General features: G+C 44.8%; 4 protein-coding genes across 6 annotated transcripts; 3 read left to right on the top strand and 1 right to left on the bottom strand.

Moving 5' to 3' along the window:
* Nucleotides 1-344: 344 nt before the first annotated feature.
* On the top strand, nt 345-7421 carry LOC125975515 (zinc finger protein 184). Of its 3 annotated transcripts, XM_049731174.2 has the most exons (5): nt 719-1101; nt 1610-1735; nt 1829-2510; nt 2606-2770; nt 3750-7421. In XM_049731174.2, exons 3-5 carry the CDS (start codon nt 2220-2222, stop codon nt 7005-7007), a joined length of 3714 nt encoding a protein of 1237 aa, XP_049587131.1. In that variant the 5' UTR covers nt 719-1101; nt 1610-1735; nt 1829-2219; the 3' UTR covers nt 7008-7421. The 3 variants fall into 3 exon arrangements, with proteins under 3 accessions (XP_049587133.1, XP_049587131.1, XP_049587132.1); XM_049731176.2 differs by lacking the exons at nt 719-1101; nt 1829-2510; nt 2606-2770 and adding an exon at nt 345-670; XM_049731175.2 differs by lacking the exons at nt 1829-2510; nt 2606-2770.
* A 77-nt stretch (nt 7422-7498) lies between these two features.
* On the bottom strand, nt 7499-19951 carry LOC125975215 (uncharacterized). Its single transcript, XM_068651834.1, has 11 exons — nt 19546-19951; nt 10840-10998; nt 10602-10764; nt 10275-10528; nt 10065-10201; nt 9841-9988; nt 8591-8656; nt 8342-8504; nt 8015-8268; nt 7808-7944; nt 7499-7730 (listed from the first exon to the last, which is right to left on the bottom strand). Exons 1-11 carry the CDS (start codon nt 19829-19831, stop codon nt 7581-7583), a joined length of 1917 nt encoding a protein of 638 aa, XP_068507935.1. The 5' UTR covers nt 19832-19951; the 3' UTR covers nt 7499-7580.
* si:ch211-261d7.3 (myb-related transcription factor, partner of profilin) lies at nt 11492-16157 on the top strand. Its single transcript, XM_049731281.1, has 4 exons — nt 11492-11629; nt 11898-13288; nt 13512-13934; nt 14018-16157. The coding sequence occupies exons 2-4, from the start codon at nt 13033-13035 to the stop codon at nt 14818-14820; spliced, it is 1482 nt and encodes a 493-aa protein (XP_049587238.1). The 5' UTR covers nt 11492-11629; nt 11898-13032; the 3' UTR covers nt 14821-16157.
* On the top strand, nt 17370-19425 carry zgc:66448 (uncharacterized protein LOC327401 homolog). The gene is made up of 3 exons (XM_049731339.2): nt 17370-18151; nt 18254-18276; nt 18834-19425. The coding sequence occupies exons 1-3, from the start codon at nt 17515-17517 to the stop codon at nt 19071-19073; spliced, it is 900 nt and encodes a 299-aa protein (XP_049587296.1). The 5' UTR covers nt 17370-17514; the 3' UTR covers nt 19074-19425.
* Nucleotides 19952-23343: the final 3392 nt, after the last annotated feature.

Raw genomic sequence — 23343 nt, 5'->3', positions numbered from 1 at the left:
TAAGGGAACTTTATGTATTATTAAAGTGTATTTTGAAATTCTAATGTGTTTTTTTAATGTAGTTACTGCACTGTTTATTAGTTTTGTTTCCAACTCATCCACAGTACCTGACTTGAAGAGTTTTGAAGAACATTTACAGATTTTGAATGTTTGGCTTTTACAGATAACGCGTAATAGATTTTTGTTACTTTCGCCATCTTCAAAGTCAAAGTCTCCTTTATTGTCAATTCCTCCGTATGTCAAGACACACAAAGAGATCGTGTCGTGCGGAGGAATGAGGTTGATGTATAAAGACACTCTTTCTGACGAGGAAGACGGTCGTTCTACTCGTACACCAAATTATCTAACGAGTGAGATTAGTGCATTGTTTACTAAATCATCTCGTGGTTGTGCGTCATTTGTCCAGGAGATGGCGTCGTTTAGTAACAACGCTAAACAAGTTCGGATGAGGAGATGACGCTGCGTTTATGTTAAACACGTAATAGAGAAACAGACCTGCAGGATTTCACAAACTCCCAGTTTGAGACACCGCCATAACAATGTACGCGTTTAAACAGCCAACTCAGCCTAGCCGTTTTATCTCCAGGTCGAAGTTTGGGATATACCAGAAGCTTAATTACAGATTGCTGCGTTTGATTGCCATTTAAATGTCGTCAAGTGGTCTTTGCAGGTCAGCCAAAATCCAATCCTTCTATTATACTCGAAGAAATCTGCGGTTATCTTTGAATAAGTTGAAAGTAGCATTTTTCGTGCATGTCGAGTGCATTGTAATAACTCTTCCATCACGCTTCGACTTCCACTTGAGCTGATTTCCAAAATTCCAACAGTACTTGAAGTGCACACTTCGTACGCAAAATGTGATTGATAATCTCTTATGTAGCTTTGTGCCACCAAACCGAGTCAAGTCACGGCAACTCAAATATGCTATAAGATGCACAAGTCGGGGCTGGTTTAAGTAGTCCAGTAGACTAGTGAATGTAGTTGTAGATTTGTAAAACAGTTACCGGTATCCACAACGCTGCTTTTTGCTTCGTGCTAACCATCGCTAGCAAGCTGCCACTGCATGGCCACCAAAGGACCAGTGTTGACTCACCCACTCAGGCAAGACTATTTTTCCAAATTAATACCCTCACCTAACAGTAGGAGCAACTAATTAAGTCTAATAAAGCCATGACAATTTGTCTTCATCGTCCGTGATTGTTGTTGGCAATGAGCTAGCGACCTGGCCCACCATATGCAAATGCCTTTGCTGTTTAATTCAGGTTTTGAGATGGATAGCAAAAACGAAAGCCTTAGGGATGTGACTGTTGCCACTCTCCTACATTTGTTATCATTTAATTAGTTCAGTTAACATTTCTCACATTTGCTGAACTTTGAAAATTTAGTACAGTATATGAAGATGACAAGACTCCACTGAAATTTTTACTTAATAAAAATGTACTCTGTTTATCAACACAATATTACATTGTAGGTGCATTTGTGGCTTTTTGTGTTGTTCATTAATAATTCCTCTGAGGCCAGGAGGAGAGATTATTATTTTTACCAGGGCGGATACCATTATTAAAGCCCAAACACATGATTAAAAGAACACCTTCTGTTCATTCTACAGACTCGTGACATGGGGAGTAAAATTTCCTTCAGCAGAAGGAGGAGTGACCAGTATACAGTCTCAGAGTTAACCGCTGTGACATCACATCCTCGTCGTTCCTTTCCACCACCGACAGACTGCAAAGAGGTAGCTGCTATAGTAGTTTGAAAGACAAATACACAACTGTCCACGTTTCTATTCATCCATCATTCTATTTTGTATTCCACCTACCCTATTCAGGATTAAGGTCATCTTTTCCACTTGCTACATCCTGGACTGGTTGCCAATCTATTCCAGGGCAACCGAGATTAGCTCAATGAATGGGAATTGATCCCACACAGTTAAGAGTACATGAAAGTCAGCTCTGGGTACCCCCAAACTACTAATAGCCCTTAAATTCCAAATTACTGTTCATGATGATTTCGGTATTTTCCAGACAATAAATCGCTGTTTTTTTTTTCATAATTTGCCCACGGGTGCGACTTATACTCCGCAGTGATTTACGTGTGAAATCATTAAGACATTATCATATCATTTCACATTATTTTTACATCACACCGCAAAAAGGTGCCAAGTCCTGTGTTGATAATTTCAACATTGGCGGTAACAACTGAGAAGGGCGTAACAAAAAATGGCACAGAAAAGGAAATCATATCCTGCAAGTTACAAGCTGCATGTAGCAAGATATGCAGCTGAAAAAGGTAATCGAGCAGCAGAAAGAATGTTTGGAGTTAACGAGAAACTCGTAAGGGACTGGCGAAAAGCGGAGGTTGCGCTTAGTGAAATGAAGGAAACAAAAAAAGCCAATCGTGGACTGAAAGCTAGGTGGCCACAGTTAGAGGAACGACTTCGCACATGGGTGGTTGAACAATGTGCTGCCGGGAGACGCTTGTCAACAGTGGAGTTGCATCTCCACGCCAAGGTATTTGCCAAGAAGACAAATATAAATGACTTTGTAGGAGGACCTTCTGGTGTTAACGCTTCATGCAACGCAATCGCCTCTCTATCCACGCCCAGGTATTTGCCAAGGAGATGAATATAAATGACTTTGTAGGAGGACCTTCTTGGTGCTATCGATTCATGCAACGCAATCAAGTCTCTGTCAGAGAAAGGAAAATGATGTCTCAAAAATCACCAGCAGAAGTCAAGGACAACAGTTTCCATGAGTTCATTGAGAATCATGTAAGTGAGCACAACTTGACACCAGATCATATTATTAAGCTACATAGAAGAGGAAGCACCGCATTGTCTACCTCCAGAGTTGTTTAAACACCGAGAATGGTTAGCGGCGGTTCCTCAGGACCAGAAAGAGAGTTTTACTACCCCAGCATCGGGGGGCGGGGCTTGCACCCCCACCTGTACCCTAAATTTTCCACAACAAAATAACAAAAGCCAGTACTAAACATGCTCAGAGAGAGTACCCCTGAAGCCAAAATCGAGCGCCGCATGAAGGCGGTGGGGCTAAGACTTCGGGACCCCTGCAACCCGATTGGGAGGAAATATTTCACACATAAATCGCTCCAGAGTATAAGTCATACCCCCGGCCAAACTATGAAAAAAACCCTGACTTATAGTCGGGAAAATAAGGTATACATATCTTCTCCTTTAATTAGCATTTTATGGCTGGTGCGACTTGTACTCTGGAGCGACTTATAGTCCGGAAAATACGATACACTTATGTTTTCTTTTCATTTTAATTAGGCTGTTTCCATCAATTATTACTGATCCAGTTTGCAATTTTGGTAAACGTTTGAATTGAAGTAAAAATAATTTGTATATTTATAAAATTTTAAACATTAACATTCTCATTAAAAGGAGGGTACCTGCAAAGCGCAAACCTTCGTTCAGGATCCGCTTTCAAAAACTGAAATAATTATTATCTCTAGATGTAGTCATGCAACTCCATCCATCCATCTTCTGTACCACTTGTCTCATTTTTTTAAATATTATTTACTCATCACAAAATGTACATACCCAAAAAAATGTCAGTCTATTAAGTAGATTGCATTTTTACCTGTTCAGCTACACATTCAGACTTTGTGCTTTTTCAGATTATTTACATTTGTAACTCAACACGTGTCTGCATTTACATGCTTTCATTCATAGCCAAGACCCGATGAAATACACATGCTGCTGATGTAACTGTTTTTGTCTTCTACAGGTGGCTGGAAATACAGAATGTATTGAGGAGAGCCACAATTTTGAATGGGGGGAGAACATGACAAATCCATGTAGACCTTTATCTGCATCACCCTCGTCAGAGACTCTGAAATTCCAAGAGACTCTGAAATCTGAAGGACCTGTTGAGAGCAACAGCCAACCTATTGGTGCCTCACAATTAGGGATAGATGCAAAGGCTGAAATGGCACCTGCAAATGTGTGTCACTTGAAAACAGGCGATCATGGATTACAAGTGGTGCGACAAAGCAAAAGAGGACGTCCGAGAAAAATAAAACACTCGAAGGATAAAATGTTTCCTACTACTGCTGAACTTGTGGCGGATCAACACGAAGAGATTGGCGCTGCGACACAAGTGCCAACTTTCTCTGAAAGCTCCAATGCTGAGATTGTGACCAAGCGTGTCAAAGGTCTCTTAAATGTATTACCTCACAATGAGACCTCTGCAACTTGTGCAGTCCCAGATCACAAACCAGAGGATGGCGTCCCTTTGGTGCCAAAAAAAAGAGGAAGACCAAAAAAACAGAAAATGGCCGAAAATTTGGTTGATGATCTTGCCAGTCGGACACAAAAACTGAGAAGTCACAAAGGACGTATTTCAGCATCGGTTGTCCCAAAAGAAATGGAGGTTTCTCCGACTCTTAAAAGTAGCACAAAACGTCAAGCCATTGAAAACTTGCAAACCGATCACCAAACCCCTGCTAAAGTTTTCAAAACTGATGTTTCTGCGTCCATGGTAAGCGGTGACACGGATTCTTGGGATATAGCAGAGATGGACAACATGCTGGGTTCAGGTGAAGAGGACCTGCAAAGTCTTCCAGAGAAAAACTCAGGACAACTGTTATTAAGGCCTGCAGAATGTCTTGCTGTGGAAAGCGATGGTCAGTATCTAGAGATGAACCTTTGCAGAAACAAAGATGACATTTCCCCTGGTTCTGTAGTACGAGAAGCACTTGAGCAAAGGGACAGTGACCACCAGCAGTCTGTAGAACTACAGCAACCAAAAGCAGCTGAAGGTGTCACGCCCCAGATCAAGCAAGAAGCTGAAGAAACTTTTTGCACCCCCCAAATTCAATTAGTTGATGTTAAAAGTCTTAAGGAGTCTCAGAGCGATTGCGACGATTCTTCTCAGACGACAAAGCCAATTGACAATAATATCGCAACGTCTTCTGAAGACCCACCGAAAGTTCTTGAGATCCCCTCAACTATCAAAGTTGAAAACATAGAAGCATCTTTGGATCATATCGATCCCTTATCGCAGTCAAATAATTGTGCCAAATTGCCCATCAGTTCGGAAGGTCAATACCTCCGACATACCACTTTAAGACGGAGAAAAGGTCGCAAGAGAAGAACAAGAGTCACAGTTTTGTTACGTCACGAGGGCAAAAGTGAAACTCAGCACCAAACAGAAGAAGAATACAAGAATACAGACGCTGAGGTTGATCAAAACATCATCTACACCCAAAAAGGTTCGAAAACCATGTTGACGTGCGCTATCTGCAACCGCACGTATAAATTTATGTCTCAGTACATCATACATCAACGCGTTCACACTGGAGAGCGACCTTTTGAATGTCCCGAATGCAAAAAAGGTTTCAGCAAGAAATCCAACTTAAACCTCCATCTTAAAACGCACATCAAGAATACCTTAACGAAAGAAACCCCGCATGGCAAGAATTTCTCAGGTGACCAATATTTTAGCCACACAACGACGCACACTACAGGGGCAGAACAAGACATTTCCAAATTTACCGGTGACAAAGAAACCGTCGGGAATGCTTTGGCCTCGGAAAAGAACGAAAGTAAATTGTGCCAATATTGCGGCAAGTCGTTCAAATTCCAGTCTGCCCTCGTAAGACACGAACGTGTCCACACAAGAGAGAAGCCTTACAAATGCGATATTTGCGGAAAAGCCTTCGGCCAGTCTTATTTTCTACGCGTGCATGAGCTGACCCATTGGCCGGTGAAGCGTTACAACTGTACAGCCTGTAAAAAGTCCTTCAGTCACTATAGCAATGCAAAGAACCACACATGCAGACCTCCGGGAGGTCAGCCCAGCAACCTGCTAGCTAAACCTTCACTGACGTACACCTGCCATATTTGCAAGAATATTTTAGACAGCCTGCAGAAGTTCAACAAGCACATGCGAGGTCATATCGGTACGAAGCTATATCGCTGTTTGTATTGTGACAAACTCTTCGCTCTGCGCTCGGAGTTCAACGCCCATTGTGGCGTGTGCCTAAGAGAAAAAAATGGCTCCTGTGTCACGGTCAAGGAGGAAGAGAGAATGTCGGTAGTGGAGTACACCGTGTCTGCACATAGGATTTCATCGGAACAGAAATTCAGCTGCCTTCCCGCAGAGGGCCAATTTGAAAACCACAAAAGATCGTTACGCCTGAACGGCAATACGGGAAAAGCAACTCGCCCTCTTTCCTACTTTGTGTCCAAATTAAACCAACTGGACAACCGATCGGACCCTAGGAATTATTTATGCCCCAATTGCGGTCGCCTCTTCAGGCACATCGGAAGACTCCGGGCCCACATGCTGACTCACGCTCCACATCAGAGCTACACTTGCTCCTTTTGCGGGAAGACTCTTCAAAACTGGACCAAACTGTGGCGCCATCAAAGAATCCACCGACAACGTCGAGGTCGCTTTAGGTGTGTGTTATGCGGCAAAGGATTCCGCTTCGTCCATTCATACAAAGAACATATGAGCGAGCACCCGAGCTTCCGCTGGATCCAGTCTAAACCTCGGACTGTGTCCCTGCCTTATAATTGTGATCAATGCACGAGTCGTTTTAAAACACTGGATTTGTTATTCAGTCACCAACGTTGCCATTTCTCAACACAAGTCACACGCCTAGGACCCGCTTTGGATCAGTCCTCGAACGATCAGTCGACGAGCACGTTAAATCCAACCACGTTTTGTTTTGAATCAGAAAACAACACCCTCATGTCATCGGTCCCAAATGCCCAAAATCCAAAGGACTCCCCTAATTCATCTAAACAAAAGCAGACTAAGACCTCAAGTCCCAGAAACACGGGTATGCGTGAGAAACCCCGGAAGAGTCCCCGAAAAGATGAAAATGTGCTTAAAAAGCAGAAACCTACAGGGAGAACTTCATCCCCAAAGAAAGAGTTTTTGCAAGACTTCATCTGCGCCGTGTGTGGCGATGAGTATAAGTCCCTCTCGGACCTTCATAGTCATTATATGCAGCATGCGCGAGGCGAAGTGTGACTGCCTAAAATTTGATTTTCAGACGCGTTTTCAGTTATTGTGAATTGTCTTTTTGTTATACTTTTATAACATGCACCTTTGAATTTATGTTCAAGTGCCGAATACTGTATTTTTTTGTCACTTTATGCTGAAATGTGTTATACTTTTATAACATGCATCTTTGGATTTATTTTCTGAATACGTTCATTCGTAAAAATCTGGTTGAAAATGTAACTCAACTCGGGCATACTTATTATTTCGATGTGATGTCAAAAATTGACCTTGAGATTTTCTGTTGCACTGTAAAACGTTGATCACTTACTGACCATCTATCTTGACAGCTGTCTGACTACATTTTAACTGGATTAACCCCTGAGTAATATTTACAAAAATTATTGTACATAAGCTCATCAATAAATGTTTGTTCAGTTTTTCGATTGTGTCACCGTTTGGCTTTTTTTGGTAGAGTTTTTGGGAACGTTTGGAACACACAGAATTGTGACACACAAGTGTGAGCTTTACCATTTATTTTCATGAAACAGTTTGCTGTACTTTAACTGGTTCATGAAACAAATGTTCCAAGAAGCAACGTCATTAGTTGGAAGACATGGTGCTGCGAATCCAGGAGTTGTAGTTGCAGACTTTGGCGTAGACGCCGGGCTTGTTCCTCTCGGCGCATCCGTAACCCCAGGACACGACACCCTGAAGCTGGCCGTTGCACACCACGGGGCCACCGGAGTCTCCCTGCACAGGTACAAAATACAAATCACGATCACAATTGATTTGTTCTCTTGAAGAATGTGTTGTGTTTTTGCTCGTACCTGGCAGGAGTCTTTGCCTCCCTCCAGGAAGCCAGCGCAGAACATGTTGGAGGTGATCTGGCCAGGGTAGGAGTTTCTGCAGCTGCTGTCGCTCAGGATGGGGGCATCCAGGCACCTCAGACGATCAGGGTAGTTGCCTGAAGAGGAGGGAAGATCACACGTGAGGGTCGGCACATGAAGTGGTTCCACGAGAGGGTTTTGACTGACTTCCAGAGCCGCTCATGTTGCCCCATCCGGAGATCAGACAACGGGTGCCTGAGCCAGCACAGCTGGAGGGCAGGGACACGGTGCGCACGTAGCTGTTCAGGGTGGCGGGCTTGCTCAGCTTGATGAGCATGATGTCGTTGTCCAAGTTGCGGCTGCTGTATCTGGGATGTTTGATGACCCTGACAGAGCTGATGAACTGCTCCGTGCCCTCGTTGACGGCAATGTTGTGCTCGCCGAGACGCACCTGGACACGACTGCAGGGAAACGCACCCGACGGGTCATGTGGAGTTTCAAGTCATGCAATGATGTCATCATAAGTTCACTTACGACTTGTAGCAGTGAGCAGCAGACACCACCCAGGTGCTGGAGATCAGGGAACCTCCGCAGAAGTGGTAGCCGGCGTTCAGAGAAACCTGGTAGGGTACAGAGTTCTTCCTGCACTCGTATCCTCCGACAATCTTGTCGTCCTCATCATCGATGGGAGCGGCAACTGATTGAATTCCAGAAGGGTCCAGCAATTACGTAAGAGTGACTGATCATGAAATGATAATATTCATATGTCAGATGGATACTTACAAGCCACTGCAAACAGAGCCAGAAGAATGAAAGCCTTCATGGTGATTCTCGTCTGAGCCTCAGTGTCTGCTCAGATCAGGTGCAGGTCCTTTTAAAGCCTGATGCCTGGCCTCTATCTGACACGTGCGCCCATTTTTTTTCTTTTAACATATGTACTCTTCTCAAGTTGCGTGTGAACACACATCTGGAAAGCAGCAGCTACATTTTTGATAGCGTGAGGGTACCTTTGCATTTTAATATATACTGGTCCCGAACGTATGAGCAAAAATGAACACGTCGACTCAAACAGCCATTTTGTGATTTGTAGTAACACAGTGACTTAATTGGACATTTTTAATATGGAATTTTCTTACGCTGTACGGATAAATGTATGCTTTGTTCAATTAAAAAAATATATATATTTTATGTGGCTGTACAACAAGAGGCATTTTGGGTACCCGATTTGAACGTTTGCTGGTAACAATTCTTTAATCGTTGGATAAATAATAATTAAATGCAAGACTAAATTGGATGTGCCATGCCAACCAAGCTGTTTTGGGACATTTGGACAAAGATTTGCTTACAAGAAAAACGCTTTTACATTTTTGAAACAGTAATCGGAAAATAATTTCACATGTCCAACGATAATGTTTATGATTTGAAAAGCTTTTCACTTCATAATTTGTAATTAGAGTGTATTTCTACTGCGTAAATGTTTCTGAAAACAAAGTTGTAAGTGGCCTTAGAGTCAAACCCAGTTTTTTATTATTCATTAACTTAAGTTTTAAATGCTTGACGGAGTTTACATTTCTGTTTTAACAACTATAATCATACAATCTGGTCATTTCAAGAAGTATCTTTACATTTTATTCTGTTTTGTTTGATTCATTTAGATTTTGGTGATTATGAATACCTTTTGTATTTATTTATTTTTGGATGCCAGGCGTTGCATTACCACAACCGTTTATGCTTCATTTCATAATTTCATCTCTATTTGTTTTATAAAACCTGGTAATCTGTCGTACTCTAACAAATTATTGTATTAATGACTCACTCAGCTGTAAAAGCTTTATGAAATTTATTTACATTGGTGCATAATTGATACCTGCATCAGACTATCTGAACATGCTTAAAAGGCCAATACGTGGCCACATGGAAAGAGACAGAAAATTCAAGTAATATTAGATTCTTTATTGCAAACAATGTATGATGTCATTTACATATAGTAACACATGGATGGATGGTTTCTTCACGCCAACATTCTTTTCTTTAGTTGGAAGACATGGTGCTGCGAATCCAGGAGTTGTAGTTGCAGACTTTGGCGTAGACGCCGGGGTTGTTCCTCTCGGCACAACCGTAACCCCAGGACACGACACCCTGAAGCTGGCCGTTGCACACCACGGGGCCACCAGAGTCTCCCTGCACAGGTACGAAATACAAATCAGATCACAATTGATTTGTTCACTTGAAGAACGTGTTGTGTTTTTGCTCGTACCTGGCAGGAGTCTTTGCCTCCCTCCAGGAAGCCAGCGCAGAACATGTTGGAGGTGATCTGGCCAGGGTAGGAGTTTCTGCAGCTGCTGTCGCTCAGGATGGGGGCATCCAGGCACCTCAGACGATCAGGGTAGTTGTCTGAAGAGGAGGGAAGATCACACGTGAGGGTCGGCACATGGAGAAGTGGTTCCACGAGGGGGTTTTGACTGACTTCCAGAGCCGCTCATGTTGCCCCATCCGGAGATGAGACAACGGGTGCCTGAGCCAGCACAGCTGGAGGGCAGGGACACGGTGCGCACGTAGCTGTTCAGGGTGGCGGGTTTGCTCAGCTTGATGAGCATGATATCGTTGTCCAAGTTGCGGCTGCTGTATCTGGGATGTTTGATGACCCTGACAGAGCTAATGAACTGCTCCGTGCCCTCGTTGACGGCAATGTTGTGCTCGCCGAGACGCACCTGGACACGACTGCAGGGAAACGCAGCCGACGGGTCATGTGGAGTTTCAAGTCATGCAATGATGTCATCATAAGTTCACTTACGACTTGTAGCAGTGAGCAGCAGACACCACCCAGGTGCTGGAGATCAGGGAACCTCCGCAGAAGTGGTAGCCGGCATTCAGAGACACCTGGTAGGGTACAGAGTTCTTTCTGCACTCGTATCCTCCGACAATCTTGTCGTCCTCATCATCGATGGGAGCAGCAACTGCAATGCAAGCACAACATTGTTTCCTCAAGAATAAAATAGATCAATTTCCACAGAAGTGGAGCGAATACTCACAAGCTGCAGCGCACAAGGCGAGGATAATGAAGTACTTCATGACCGTGTTCTGGATTGGACCGACACAGTGGCTCAACGGGATTGGCGGGTTTATATACTTCTCGACTGTCAACTCTGTCATTTCTTTATCTCGGACCTGCTCAAGGACTTTCCCATGACCTGTCCCAAATGATTAAACATTACCCCACCTGGGAAGCACACCAGCATGGTCTTGGATATTTTCCATTGCCAATATCTAAATGGACACATGTAAGTACAAGTATTTAAGAACACATATGCCAGATAGTTTTGGACCTCTATTCACTCTATTAAAATCTATTTAGAAATTAGATTTTTTATTCACTTTGGTTACTTTCGTATACATATATATATATATAAATATATATGAATATTTATATATAATAATATTGTGCATTAATTTGCATTCATTTATATGAATATAATAATAATGTACAAGGGGGGGGGGGACTGCCAGGGGTTCAAGTGAATTCAAATAAATTACAAGTTAAATATGTTTATTTCTCCCCTGTGTTGTGAACCTTATAATTCAGATTAATTTGTGTCTTTATTAGGATGCTTCCTTAAAAAAATGACAATATCCCCCATTTATATATAGCAATTATTAGTATATTATTATATTCCTATAGGTACTGCATCAAATAGAACGGCGCACTCCATAATGACGTCATCAAAAAGCGACTGTCTCCGGTTTGTGTACCAGCCGTCGATAATAGCTGCGCCAATTGGGTTTTGCCTCCCCCTTCTCTCCTCCACGCGTCGTTATCATGAGGTAGGAATAACACAAATTCTAAGATGTTATAATAAGAATAATATCCACTTTGCTATTTGTGACATATCCAACCTGCACCTTTGGCAGAACGTGTGCTAGCATGTTAGCTACAGGCTAGCCCCTTACTGCTTCTGTCAATGTCTGCCCAGTGTGCAACCGTTGCGTGGAAATACGTCAGAAAGCAACAACATGGCCCTTTTTAAGCGTTTTTTTGTATTTGTTAGTGGTGCGCATGTTTAGCGTGTCATGTCTGTTTGTTGTCTTTTAGCGTCGGAGGGGATCCTCAGGGTAGGATGATGCAGCGCTGTCAAAACAGCTGGGCGGTCAGATGAACACAACACCAGCCCATTTAAATCCATTTTTATTAGCACGGGGGTTTACAAACTAACGTCTGGGACCTGGATATGTTTTAATTTGGTGGTCCAAGTCTGCATTGGATTGATCAGGCATACAGCTTTTTCATCCAAACACGTTGGTTAATGTGCAGCGTTGATGCAACCTAATTTCAAATAGTGTAACTTTGAAATAATGACATTTATATCGCTGCGGCTATCCTTAAAGCTACCAGGAATGGTGAATTAACAACACTTTCCAAGATGATCGCTGCATTATAGCAGTGGCTGGAATAAACACAGCTCTGTTTTGTTGGCGCAAAAGTTGCCAGCTGTGCATTTAGTACCTGGACCTTCCACCACTATCATATCGATACTATAGAAACCATCAATACTTATCAAAAATGCAGTATAACAGCATATAAGTGTACCAAGTGCATCATCTAAAGCAGATCGAAATTCATACGCATCTAATAACAAAAGCATACAGCATTTAAAGAAAATACATCATTTAAGATAAGTGGAAGAGAATGAATAGACATTATACTCACTATGGATGGTGATGATTATTTTTGTTCATGTGTGCTGATCACTACAGATGTGGTTTTGCTAAGTCGAACTTGACTTGTTTTGACCAACCAATCTAAAGACGACAACATTTGTATTCTAATTGCTTGACCATGCAGTCATGTTGTAAATATAGATAAATCACATGAACCAGTACTAATTATCCTGAAGATCCTGGGCAGATTAAATTGACATGGCAACAAATAGTGTTTGAATCTGATTGGACAAAAAAAAAGAGAAAGAGAAACACTGTAAAATTAGAATGGACTGATGGAAATAGATGGAACAAATATTAGAATTTAGGTCGTAAATGTTGCCCAGATATTCTCAGAGTACTTAGCCTGGCAGAGAAGACCTTGCTGGTTCTGACCTTCCAGCACTATAGTGCAGTGATTTACAATGTCTTAGACAGTATCTGCAGCAATCCGGTGTTAATGGGGCCACACTCGTCAGCACCAGAATTGACCGCCCAGTCAGTTCTACGCTAAAACCGGCCCCTGACCCATGACGGAATACTGCGAGGACGGGGGGCTGCTGTATGAGCAATCTCCTCCCATGCACATCAAAGTGGAGTCTCCCGAGGGACTCTCCGCAGGGGGGGCTTCTGACAACGGCTTCCCCAGGGATGATGACGACTCGGAGGGCAGCTGTGACCAGAGCAGTGGACCGCGCGGGGGGTTGCCCTTCAACGTGGTAGTGGTGCACCCCAAACTCATGGCGCCGGGGATGTCCTCAGACGACCTCTTGTCCATTGAACAAAGTAAGCCACCACTGACTGCTCAACTTGTTCTTTGTGGAGGTCATGTTTAATTTAAATTAAACGCCACACTTGGTTCACAGTTGTATATTTGCTCCCCCGAAAGTATTTTTCCGACTTTTTTTCCTCCTCACTTGTCATTCACGTCACTATAAGTGACGAATCGAAGCATCCCTACTTGACTATTTTCCTTTTTTGTTTATGTTGTTGGTTGCGCTCCTTCCAGACAGAGCTATGTCAGCCGCACTGGCTGCCAATGGCGCAGGCAAAAGAAAAAGTCGCTTCAGTGGCGCCGAGCTGGAGGTATTGGTGTCTGAGGTGACGCGGTGTGAAGGAGAGCTGTTCGGCCCGGCGGGGAGGCTCCGACGGCGCGAGAGGGAACGCATTTGGGCCGGAATCCTCGAGCGGGTCAACGCCGTGTCCAGAGTTCCACGCACGCTTCGGGAAGTCAAAAAGCGTTGGGATGACTTGAAGAGACGCAACGGCGGTCGGCTCGCGGACGCCCGCCACCGAAGCTGGACTCTGCCTTCCAGCAGAGCGGTGATGCTCGGACAGTCTTCCCAGTCCAGTCCAAGGCTTCAACACGGCAAGCAAAAGCAGAGCTCGAGGCCAAAGCCCACTTTCACGTGCTTTCCTGAGTCAGACACAGGTAAAGTAGATGCAAATCATGTTTCACGTGAAAAGTTGTAACTATACAGTAGGCCTTGCTTACAAAAGATATTTTACGTTCAGGATTCGGAGGAGAGGGCTCTGAGAAAGATGCTTTGGACAAGGATGATGACAATCCAGAGCACGAGAGAGACGTTGGGGTTCCCGACTGTGACGATGAAGACAACAGCATGGAAGACAAACTGGGTCTCGGGTTAGGCCTGGGCATTGGAGCCCCTCCGACCTCAGAACGATGGCTGCCTCCCTCGCCGCTGTACAGCGCCCCTTTCCTCAACGGCAGCCCAGAGCCCAACAGTCCTCAGCCGTCGCTAGGAGCACAGCAGGGTCCTCTGGAAGCCCCACCGCGCGGCTCCTGGCTCGAAGATGAGCTACGAGGGCTGGGAGAAGCGGCGATTCAGCTCGGAAACGGCGTGGACAAGAGCCTGCGGGAATTCGCCGACTGTTTCCGACAGGACATGCGAACGCTCGTGGCGTCGCAAGAGGCGTTGGCGCTCAGTCTCCAGCAAAACAACGTCCTCCTGCAGAGGCTTTTGGGCGTGCTGGAGGCGCAGCAGCAACAACAATGCGTGCAGCAAACGCAATACACGCAGCCATCGCAGCAGCAGCAGCAGCAACAACACGCCGAACAACATTTGCAGCAACATATTGAAGTCCCGCAGCACATAGTCCAACAGCAACACAAACTACATCAGCTCCAGCTCACTCTGCATTCGGACAGCCCTTCGGCCGGATCCGTGGTTCCTTCGCCGTCGTCGCCCGACCTCCAACCCGCTTTTCCCTCGCATCCACCGACAGGCGTGAACGGCTGCGCGCAGAAACCGCGGCGAGGAAGAGCTTTCGATCACAGGCGCAGGAGACGACGCTGAGGACAGAAGCGACCGTCTGATGGTTAAAAGCACACACTTTGCAGACCGTAACTTGATCAATAAGGATGTGACGGTGAATCTTCTTTTATCCCTCCTATTGCTGTAGTATTTGGAGTTCTGCTTCAGAAAATACCCATTGCACTTAAACGTTGTCCTTAGAAAGAACTATTAGACGTGAGCTTATAGGGTGGCCTTAAATGTAACTCCATATTCGTATGCTATCAAACGTCCTGACAAATTGAGTTGAGGAACAACTTGATCCCTTTAGACACATTTTTAGAGCTTGTGCCGAATAAACAACATTGTCGAACTTTTGGGGAGTAGGCTAGTATGGTAAGTAGGGCCGAACCGTTTTGAAATATGTCATTTCAATATTGGATAAAAAATCCTGCTGAACAAGTCATCAATCAAATTATAACAGAAATGCATATATGTGGCTTTTTCTATCTTAATTGCAGCCTTCGCGATTTGAAAATTGCATTCTACTACAGACAGCGCTATGTGTCGATTTGAATACGATTTATTGTTCAGCCCTAGTAGCCAACAATACTACTCCCAGAGAGTTGGGATATTTAGCTTTCAGGGGAAATTTCAGGATGAACCTACTATACACTATGACCTTTACAGGTTAACTTAATTTGACCTTTTCCAAGCTTTTGAATGGACATGTTCCATTGTTCAGTCTTTCATTCTAGTATACACACCTTGCTGTTTCTAGTCTTACAGGGAAGTGGCCACTGAGTTTTCGAGTGTCGGTCCCATTCTGCAACAGAGCTGCAGAGAGACCGGAAGAGTCACAGAAAGGCACAATGCATTTGGCCAAGCCATTGTGAAAGTTTACAAGTGTGATTATGTTCTCGTGTAAAAGTTATTGTGCATTTAAGTCCACACTGAAATTTCACCCTACAGCCCAATAGGCCAATATTTTGTGGGTATTGTATGTTGTATTTCAACTGCTGTTGTAAGTACCAGCTAATGTATGCCTGTGTTTTAACAGTTCCATGGTGAATACTTTTCCAGCTTTGACAACACATTAAAAATGTGTTGGGTTCAATGCGTTCTGAGACAACAACAAAAAAAAAATAACACCCGTTTTTTGCTTGTATGCACCATCAAGAAAAGCGTTTGCATCACCATAGGCTTGAGTCAAATTCTTAGGATGGTATAAGAACATACGTAAATATGTAGGGCAAAATATATTCCTGCATGCAGTGCAATTTGTGTGTGGATTGTTGTCTAAAACCACATATTGCTTTCATATTTATAGTTTTGCACAAGCTATATTTTGTAGATATATAATGTATTAACACAAATAAAAGTAAGACTGGTTGATCACATCTGGAATTCTAACAATTTATAAAAAGTAAAATAAGAAAATTCTCTATATATTTTAAAGGAAACAAGTCTTCAATAATTTCAATATCTTGTGACTTTTCTTATTGTAAATTAATTTTGTTTTCAAAGATGTTACTACAATTTTTTTTTAGCTCGCTTGTCTATGCTCCGCCGAGCTTTAATTTGAAATATCAGCGCGCATAAACGTCATTTCCGGGTCGTGTTCGGCGATTTGCTGCTTGAATCCAGAGTAATATGGCCATCCTATCCGTACCGCTGTCTCCGAAACGGCATTACTTCCTGCCAGATTAAGTAAATCGACCCCTTTTCCAGGTTGTAAAACAGTCGTGGTGACACTGGAAAACGCATTAAATCGCCCCGGGAAAGCTTCCGTGGCGACGACGGATCTTATAATATATCGGAGCCAAAAATGGCCGAGTCACCGGGAGACGAACGGCGTCGGACCTTTGACTTTTCCGATTCCGAATTAGAGGACGACTCCGAAGAAAATGGTACGTGTTTTAATACAATATTATTATTATTTTTGTCCAGCTTATCAAAACTTTGCCCCATGTCCAGTGGATGGGGTAGTATTTTTCTGCTCATATTTTATAGATTAATAAACCATTGTACAATTTGATTTCATTCCGTTCAACCAGAAAGGTTCTACAATTTTTTGTTTCTTAATTTATCACATATTTGGCGTTGCAACCCTGGCTGTTAAGAATTTTCAGGCATCTGATAAAAATATCGTTAACCATTAATGAACACATAATTTACCTTTAAAGCAAGTAAAGTGTCGATTAAATACTACTGTAATTTTAGCATAATAATTACAATATCAGTGTTGCATAGCGATGCTAATGTTAATTTCTGCCCAAGTGTTCATGCTATGCTACGCTATGCTAAATAGTCAACAAAAAACTTGGAAGAACGAAGACACAAGTTGCATGGTTGCGTTAGTTTTAATAATGACGTACTTCATTATGATTGAAGTAAAATTAGTTTGATGAAGACATTTTGGCTCACTTTTTTCCTCTTATACTGGTTAATAAGGTTTTGGTAATAAGACGTGGATGTTGGGAGAGACAACTTTGCCTTGTTTGTAAATGTATTTTTATTTAATTAACAAGTAACAAATTTCACTTGTTTTGATTTTCAGTTTTAGAGACTACTGAGAAAGTTCTGGAAGAAAAGCAAGTTCTCTCTGATGACAACGTTGATCGACCAAGCTCTGCAAAAGAACTACCTGAGGATTCAGTGGAAGAGACGTACTCGATAGAGTATGTGATTAATGATCACGATGTGTCGAACAAAAAGCAAAATAATGGTTTAACAACTAAGCCTGAAAAATTTCGTATGGTCTGCAACGAGTGCGGAACGTCCTTCCCTCGTCGCGAGATGTTTTACCTTCACCGCCACTATCATACCCACAAGGATGAACTCGTTCCCCTCAAATGTTTGGACTGCGGCCTTTCCTTTAAGGACCGCCGAAGCCTCATGAAACACAGACATGTTCATGAAGAGGAGTCCAAGTATAAATCGGAAGCTCGTTTTCAGTGTGCGGCATGCGACAAATTTTTTACGACGGCTCCAGAACTGAGACGTCACAAATGCGATGATACAGATGACAAGCCTTACCATTGTACACTGTGCCGCAAAGACTTTGTAGTAAAGTGTGCCATCGCCAAGCACATGCTGAGCCACTCTGAGGAGATCAGCTGGACGTGCAAGAAGTGCAGTCAAAGCTTTCCCGACTACAGGACACTGCGCCATCACAAGCATTGTCACCTTGTCCGTAAAACCTACGACTGTCCGGAGTGCGGTATGACTTTCACACACAGCTCCGCCATGGAAGCCCACCGGCACGAACACGCCGAACGACTACGTTCTTTTCTGTGTCCTGTATGCGGTAAAAGCTTCACGTACAGGAGTCTCTTGCAAGAGCATCAGAATTTGCGCACCAGTGATAAGCTCTTCCGCTGTCCTGATTGTGGTAAGGGATCTGTCACAAGTTTAGGCTGCACTTAGAAGAAAAAAAAGAGAAGGCACACCAGAGTGATGAACCAAAACCCTTTTTTGTCACTTTTGTCCACAGATAAGCAGCTCACCAGCCCACCGGTGAGTGCACATGCACTTTCGTGAGGTGGAGGACAAGTCACATGAGAAAAGTGGTCAACCACACAATTGATTGAAAAGGTTTGGGACAAAGGAGACCTCTACCTGCAATGGTCGTGTACTTATTGTGATAAGTTGAGAATGACGCATTTAAAATCCGCAGATAAAATGCCAGCATGCCTCTAAAAAGAATCAAGCTGTCAGAATCTGTGCAGTAAAAATCTGTTTACATAGATTAGATCACGTCACATCGCAAAAAAAACAACTTTATATAAACCAGGCAACAGAAACTGTTCACACTATCACTGTGTGGGAACGTACCAGAAGTGTTAAAAATTCAAGTCCAAAGTAGAAATCCTGCCATAGTTTGGTTTTAACCTTAGCACCTTTGGCTAAATCCAAACTATGGTAGGGTTTCTACTTTCTAGACCTGCATTTGACACCTCGGGAACTTATCCTCCACTACCTGTGCCAAAGTCAGGTACCTCTAAAGTCTAAACAATTAACCATGACTTAAAGTTGATTAGTCACCAAAACACATTTGATGTTTATGTCTTCAGGTTTTGGAGGAGGAGGGGTCCAAGACAAGGATGATGACAATCCAGAGCATGAGAGAGAGAGATGTCGGGGTTCCTGACTGTGAAGATGAAAACGGAAGACAAACTAGGCCTCGGATAGGGCCCGGGCATCGGTGGCTGCCTCCTTCCTCTTTTGCACAGTGGCCTTTTACTGAGCAGCAACCCGGAGCCCAGTCCTCATCTGTTGCTTGGAGTACAACAGGGTCATCGGAGGTGCAATGATTCAGTTTGAAAATCGTGTGGACAAGGGTCTCTGGAAATTGCTGACTGTTTTAGTCAGGGCATAATAATGCTCGTCATGTCGCAGGAAGCGCTGGCACTTAATTTCCAGGAAAAACAGAATCCTCCTAACAGAGGCTGTTTGGAGTTCTGGAGACACAGCAATTACATCACATGCAACAACTGCACCACAGCACAGTAGAACTGAAAATATGTGAAAACTTCATTTTAATTTAAAGCTCTTAGATTGTCTAAAACTGCATATTGCTATCAACTTTTTAGTTTTGCAAAACTTGCATTTTAAAGATGTGGAATGTATTCAAGTGCAATTAAATTTAAGACTCATTGAGGTTGATTGATGACTAAATTGGTTTCTCAATCTGTTTGGGTCCGGAGATGTTTCATGGAGATTTTTTTTCAAATAACGCCATTATAATCCTGGATGCGGTCCTCAAATTTTATTTTAATTTGAAACTTCGGGTCGTAAACGTCATTTCCGTGTTCATTCGCTGAATTTGCCAACCCGACTGCTGGTGCTGGAGTCGATGCCAGGGGTGCATGGGGGAAATATGGCCGCCATATCCCCACCGGAGACGCCACCGCGGCATAAATCCCTGGCGGGGGAAGTCCAAAGCAAGACAGACGCGGTGGAACTGGAAGAAGGCACCCCCGACCAAACAGACGGAAATACATCGGATCAACCCCGAGAGCGTCACGGTGGCGAGCGCAGTGGTTACGACAACGCTTCGTTGCCCAGCCATTCTAAGGTTATTGAATTGGGGGAGAGAGGTGACCAAACATTTAATTCATCCGATCCAAAAATGGCCGAGTCACCAAGAGATGAACAGCGGCCCTTTGACAGCCCTGAAGACCAAGACGACGGCGAAGAAGATCACTCCCACACGGAAGAAAACAGTAAGTGTACGCTAACCGACACTAGTTACACTATTACTAGTAGCTTTAGCCGTCCCATTTACCAGTAAATTCGCCCCTTGTCCAGTCTACGTTTTACTGCACAATCAAGCGAGCATTTACATAATTAAGGTGTTAATGCAATCGTTTTCTATCGGTCTATATTTTATCAATAGTAAGTTTTACAAAGCAATGTCTCTTATTTCAATTTTTAGTTTCAGAGACTGCTGAAAAAGTACTCGGAGAAACACAAGCTCTTCCTGATGCAGAGCAAATTAACGAGAAGCTTGATCGTCCAAGCTCGGCGAAAGAACCGAGATCCGAGGAGCCGATTAAAGATGTGGACTCGATCGAGTATGTGGTTGAAGAGAGTGAGAAAAAGCAAGGCAGCGAATCAACGTGTAAGCCAAAAAAGAGTCGCATGGTGTGCAAGGATTGTGGACTATCCTTCCCACGCCGTGAGATGTTCTACCTGCACCGTCACAGTCATTTACACAAGGATGAACTGGTTCCCCTTACCTGTAAACAATGCGGCCTTTCCTTTAAAGACCGTCGCAGCCTCATGAAACACAAACATGTGCATAAGGAGCCGGAAGAAGAACCGACATACGAGGAGGAAGATGCTTTCCAGTGTGCGGCGTGCGACAAGTTTTTCCCGACAGCGCAAAAATTGAGGCTCCACCATTGCAACGATACCGATGACTTGCCTTACCACTGCTCACTGTGCCGCAAAGAGTTCAATTTAAGATGTTCCGTCGCCATGCACATGATGACCCACTCGGAACAGGGCAGCTGGAGATGCGAGGATTGCGGTCGAAGCTTCCTTGACTACAGGAGACTGCGCGTCCACCAGCGATCATGTCATCCCATTCTTAAAGCTTACGAATGTCCCGAGTGCGGCATGGCTTTCAGATACAATTCCGTCATGGAAGATCATCGGCGCAAGCACACCGACCAACTCCGCACATACTTGTGTACCGTATGTGGAAAGACCTTCAAGTACAGCACTCTCCTCCAACAGCATCAATATCTGCACACTGGCGAGAAACCCTTTCGCTGTCCCGATTGTGGTAGGAAATTTGCATTTGCGCAAAATATGAGGGCGCACTGTCGCCAACATAGACTGGACCAAGCCAATCATTTTCCTTCTCCTGAGCTGCCCAGCAAGCAGACGTCCGTGCCGGAAAGGACGGCACGACCGAGAGACGAACCGAAACGCACTTTTAACTGTCCCCTTTGTCCCCACATGTGCGGCTCGCCGGCCGACCTGAGAGCCCACATGCGTTTTCACGAGGTGGAGTATGAGGCACAGGAGAAACGGTTGCAGGCGCCCCCAGAAATTAAAAAGGTTTTCGACAAAGGCCAGGCCTGTCCGCACTGCCCGTGTACTTACCCTGGTGAGATAAGTTTACGGTTACACATCTTTAAATCCCATCAGAATGTTGCTCAAGATTGGGACAAGGTGTCCATTTCCCCTTTAAAGGACTTTGAAGGGGAAATCAGTGAAAATCAGCAGGTGAAACACAAACGCGAGGACTCGAGTGTCAAACCGTACAAGTGCCCCGAATGCGGGAAGATGTTTCGCCATCGCTCGGTTCTGGAGCTGCACATGCGCATCCATTCCAAGGACAAGCCGTATCACTGCAACGTGTGCGGCAAAGGCTTTCGATTCAGCAGCTACTTACAGCAACATATTGTCATCCACTCGGGCCAGAAGCCTCATAAATGTCCCGACTGCGGGAAGGATTTTGCTTTCCTGCAGAATATGAGAACCCACCAGAAGCTGCATCAAGAGAAACCATTCCGCTGCACCAGCTGCCGCAAAGGCTACAGCGACGAAACGCAACTGCGCCGCCACATGCTCTCGCATAACGGCGACAAGCCTCACAAATGCAACCTCTGCAGCAAGAGCTTCGGCTTGGCGTATCTTCTGCGAGACCACCTCAACACCCACACGGGAGAGCGACCCCATCGCTGCAGCGATTGTGGCAAATCTTTCTCCTGGTTGAGCAGCTTGTTAGTGCACCAGAAGATCCACACTCGCAAGCGCCAAGGTTCTGCCCCTGCTGGCGGAAGGACTAGAGGGAGAGGGAGCAGGGGAAGGAGAGGGGGGAGGCTGATGTGGGCGATGTCGAGATCATCAAGGGGTCCTTCTCTTTATCCTGATTCCGGGGACGGGCCAGATTCTTCTATGCGGGCATCTCAAGAGTCATTGCAAGTTAAATTGCAGAAGGAGTTTCTTTCTGAACTAGACCCACCGTCTGTCCAGTGGCAGGTGGATGGTGACCGAGTCATGCCGGCGCCCCCGTCCCAGCAGCCAGACCCGCAGCTCGGACCCGACGGAACGGAGAAACACCCCGCAGCCACCACGTCCACTTCCTCGCACCATGATCCTCGCCTCGTGTCGTCTTTCGTGGATGGTGCGGCCTTATGGAGCATCCAACCTCCTCTGCTGAGTTCTCCAAACAAGGTCGCTCAAGAACTCCAGTCGCCAAAATGGTCCAGTGCCCCTGCCTCCAAACAGGAGACAATCACGCTCCCCGTAAAAGAGGACGTGTGGGATCCTCAAGCAATAACGTTGACTGTTAGCCAACCTCAGCAGCCCAGGACGGAAAGCGAGTCACAAAAACAGATGTCTTCCGGTGTAGCTGGTGCGACGTCCTCAGACCAAAGCGTCCCCCTTCCGGTATCCACCGCTGTCGCTCATGGGGTCGGTAGCACTTTGTGGACCATTCAAGCCCCGCTGGGGTTGTCAAACAAAATGGCCTCCCCTCAGAAACTTGCGAACAATCAAGAATTCCAGCAGAAGCAAATGCCGGCCGCTTGGGCCAATGTACAGAATCAGAACGCAACCCAGAAACTTCCCATCCCCATTAATCCCTTTGCCCAAACCATTGGCACTACAGTGTGGGGATTCCAAAATAATCCCGTGGGTGCTCAGTTGCTTCTCACCGGGCAGCTCAAGCCGGGGAGCATACAGGACCTGCAGCAGCAACCCATCGTCACGGCCAATCAGATCATCCTAAACCAGCCGTCGCCTTTTTTCTCCCCGGCCCTCACCACGCTCCCCGCCCTGGCTTTACCCGCTACTCACTCCCTTCACACCGTCTCGGTCGCGCCGCTGTCCAGACCGCCGCTCCCGAACATTTTTTTCACCCCGCAGGCAGTGTTGACCGAGAGGCCCCCCGTCCCGCAAACTCCGGCCCTACCTCAGCTCGCCACGCAGAGCGAAGCTCACAGACTGGGAGCTCGTTTGCCTTTTACCCAAGAGCGGCTTTTACAGTGCATGATATGCGGCAGCTCGTTCCCACGGGAGCTGGATCTTCAGTTGCATTACTTGCAACATGCACAAGGAGAAGTT

Source organism: Syngnathus scovelli, chromosome 9, assembly GCF_024217435.2.
Source record: "Syngnathus scovelli strain Florida chromosome 9, RoL_Ssco_1.2, whole genome shotgun sequence".
Classification (NCBI taxonomy): domain Eukaryota; kingdom Metazoa; phylum Chordata; class Actinopteri; order Syngnathiformes; family Syngnathidae; genus Syngnathus; species Syngnathus scovelli.
This window is presented reverse-complemented; position numbering and strand designations above follow the sequence as displayed.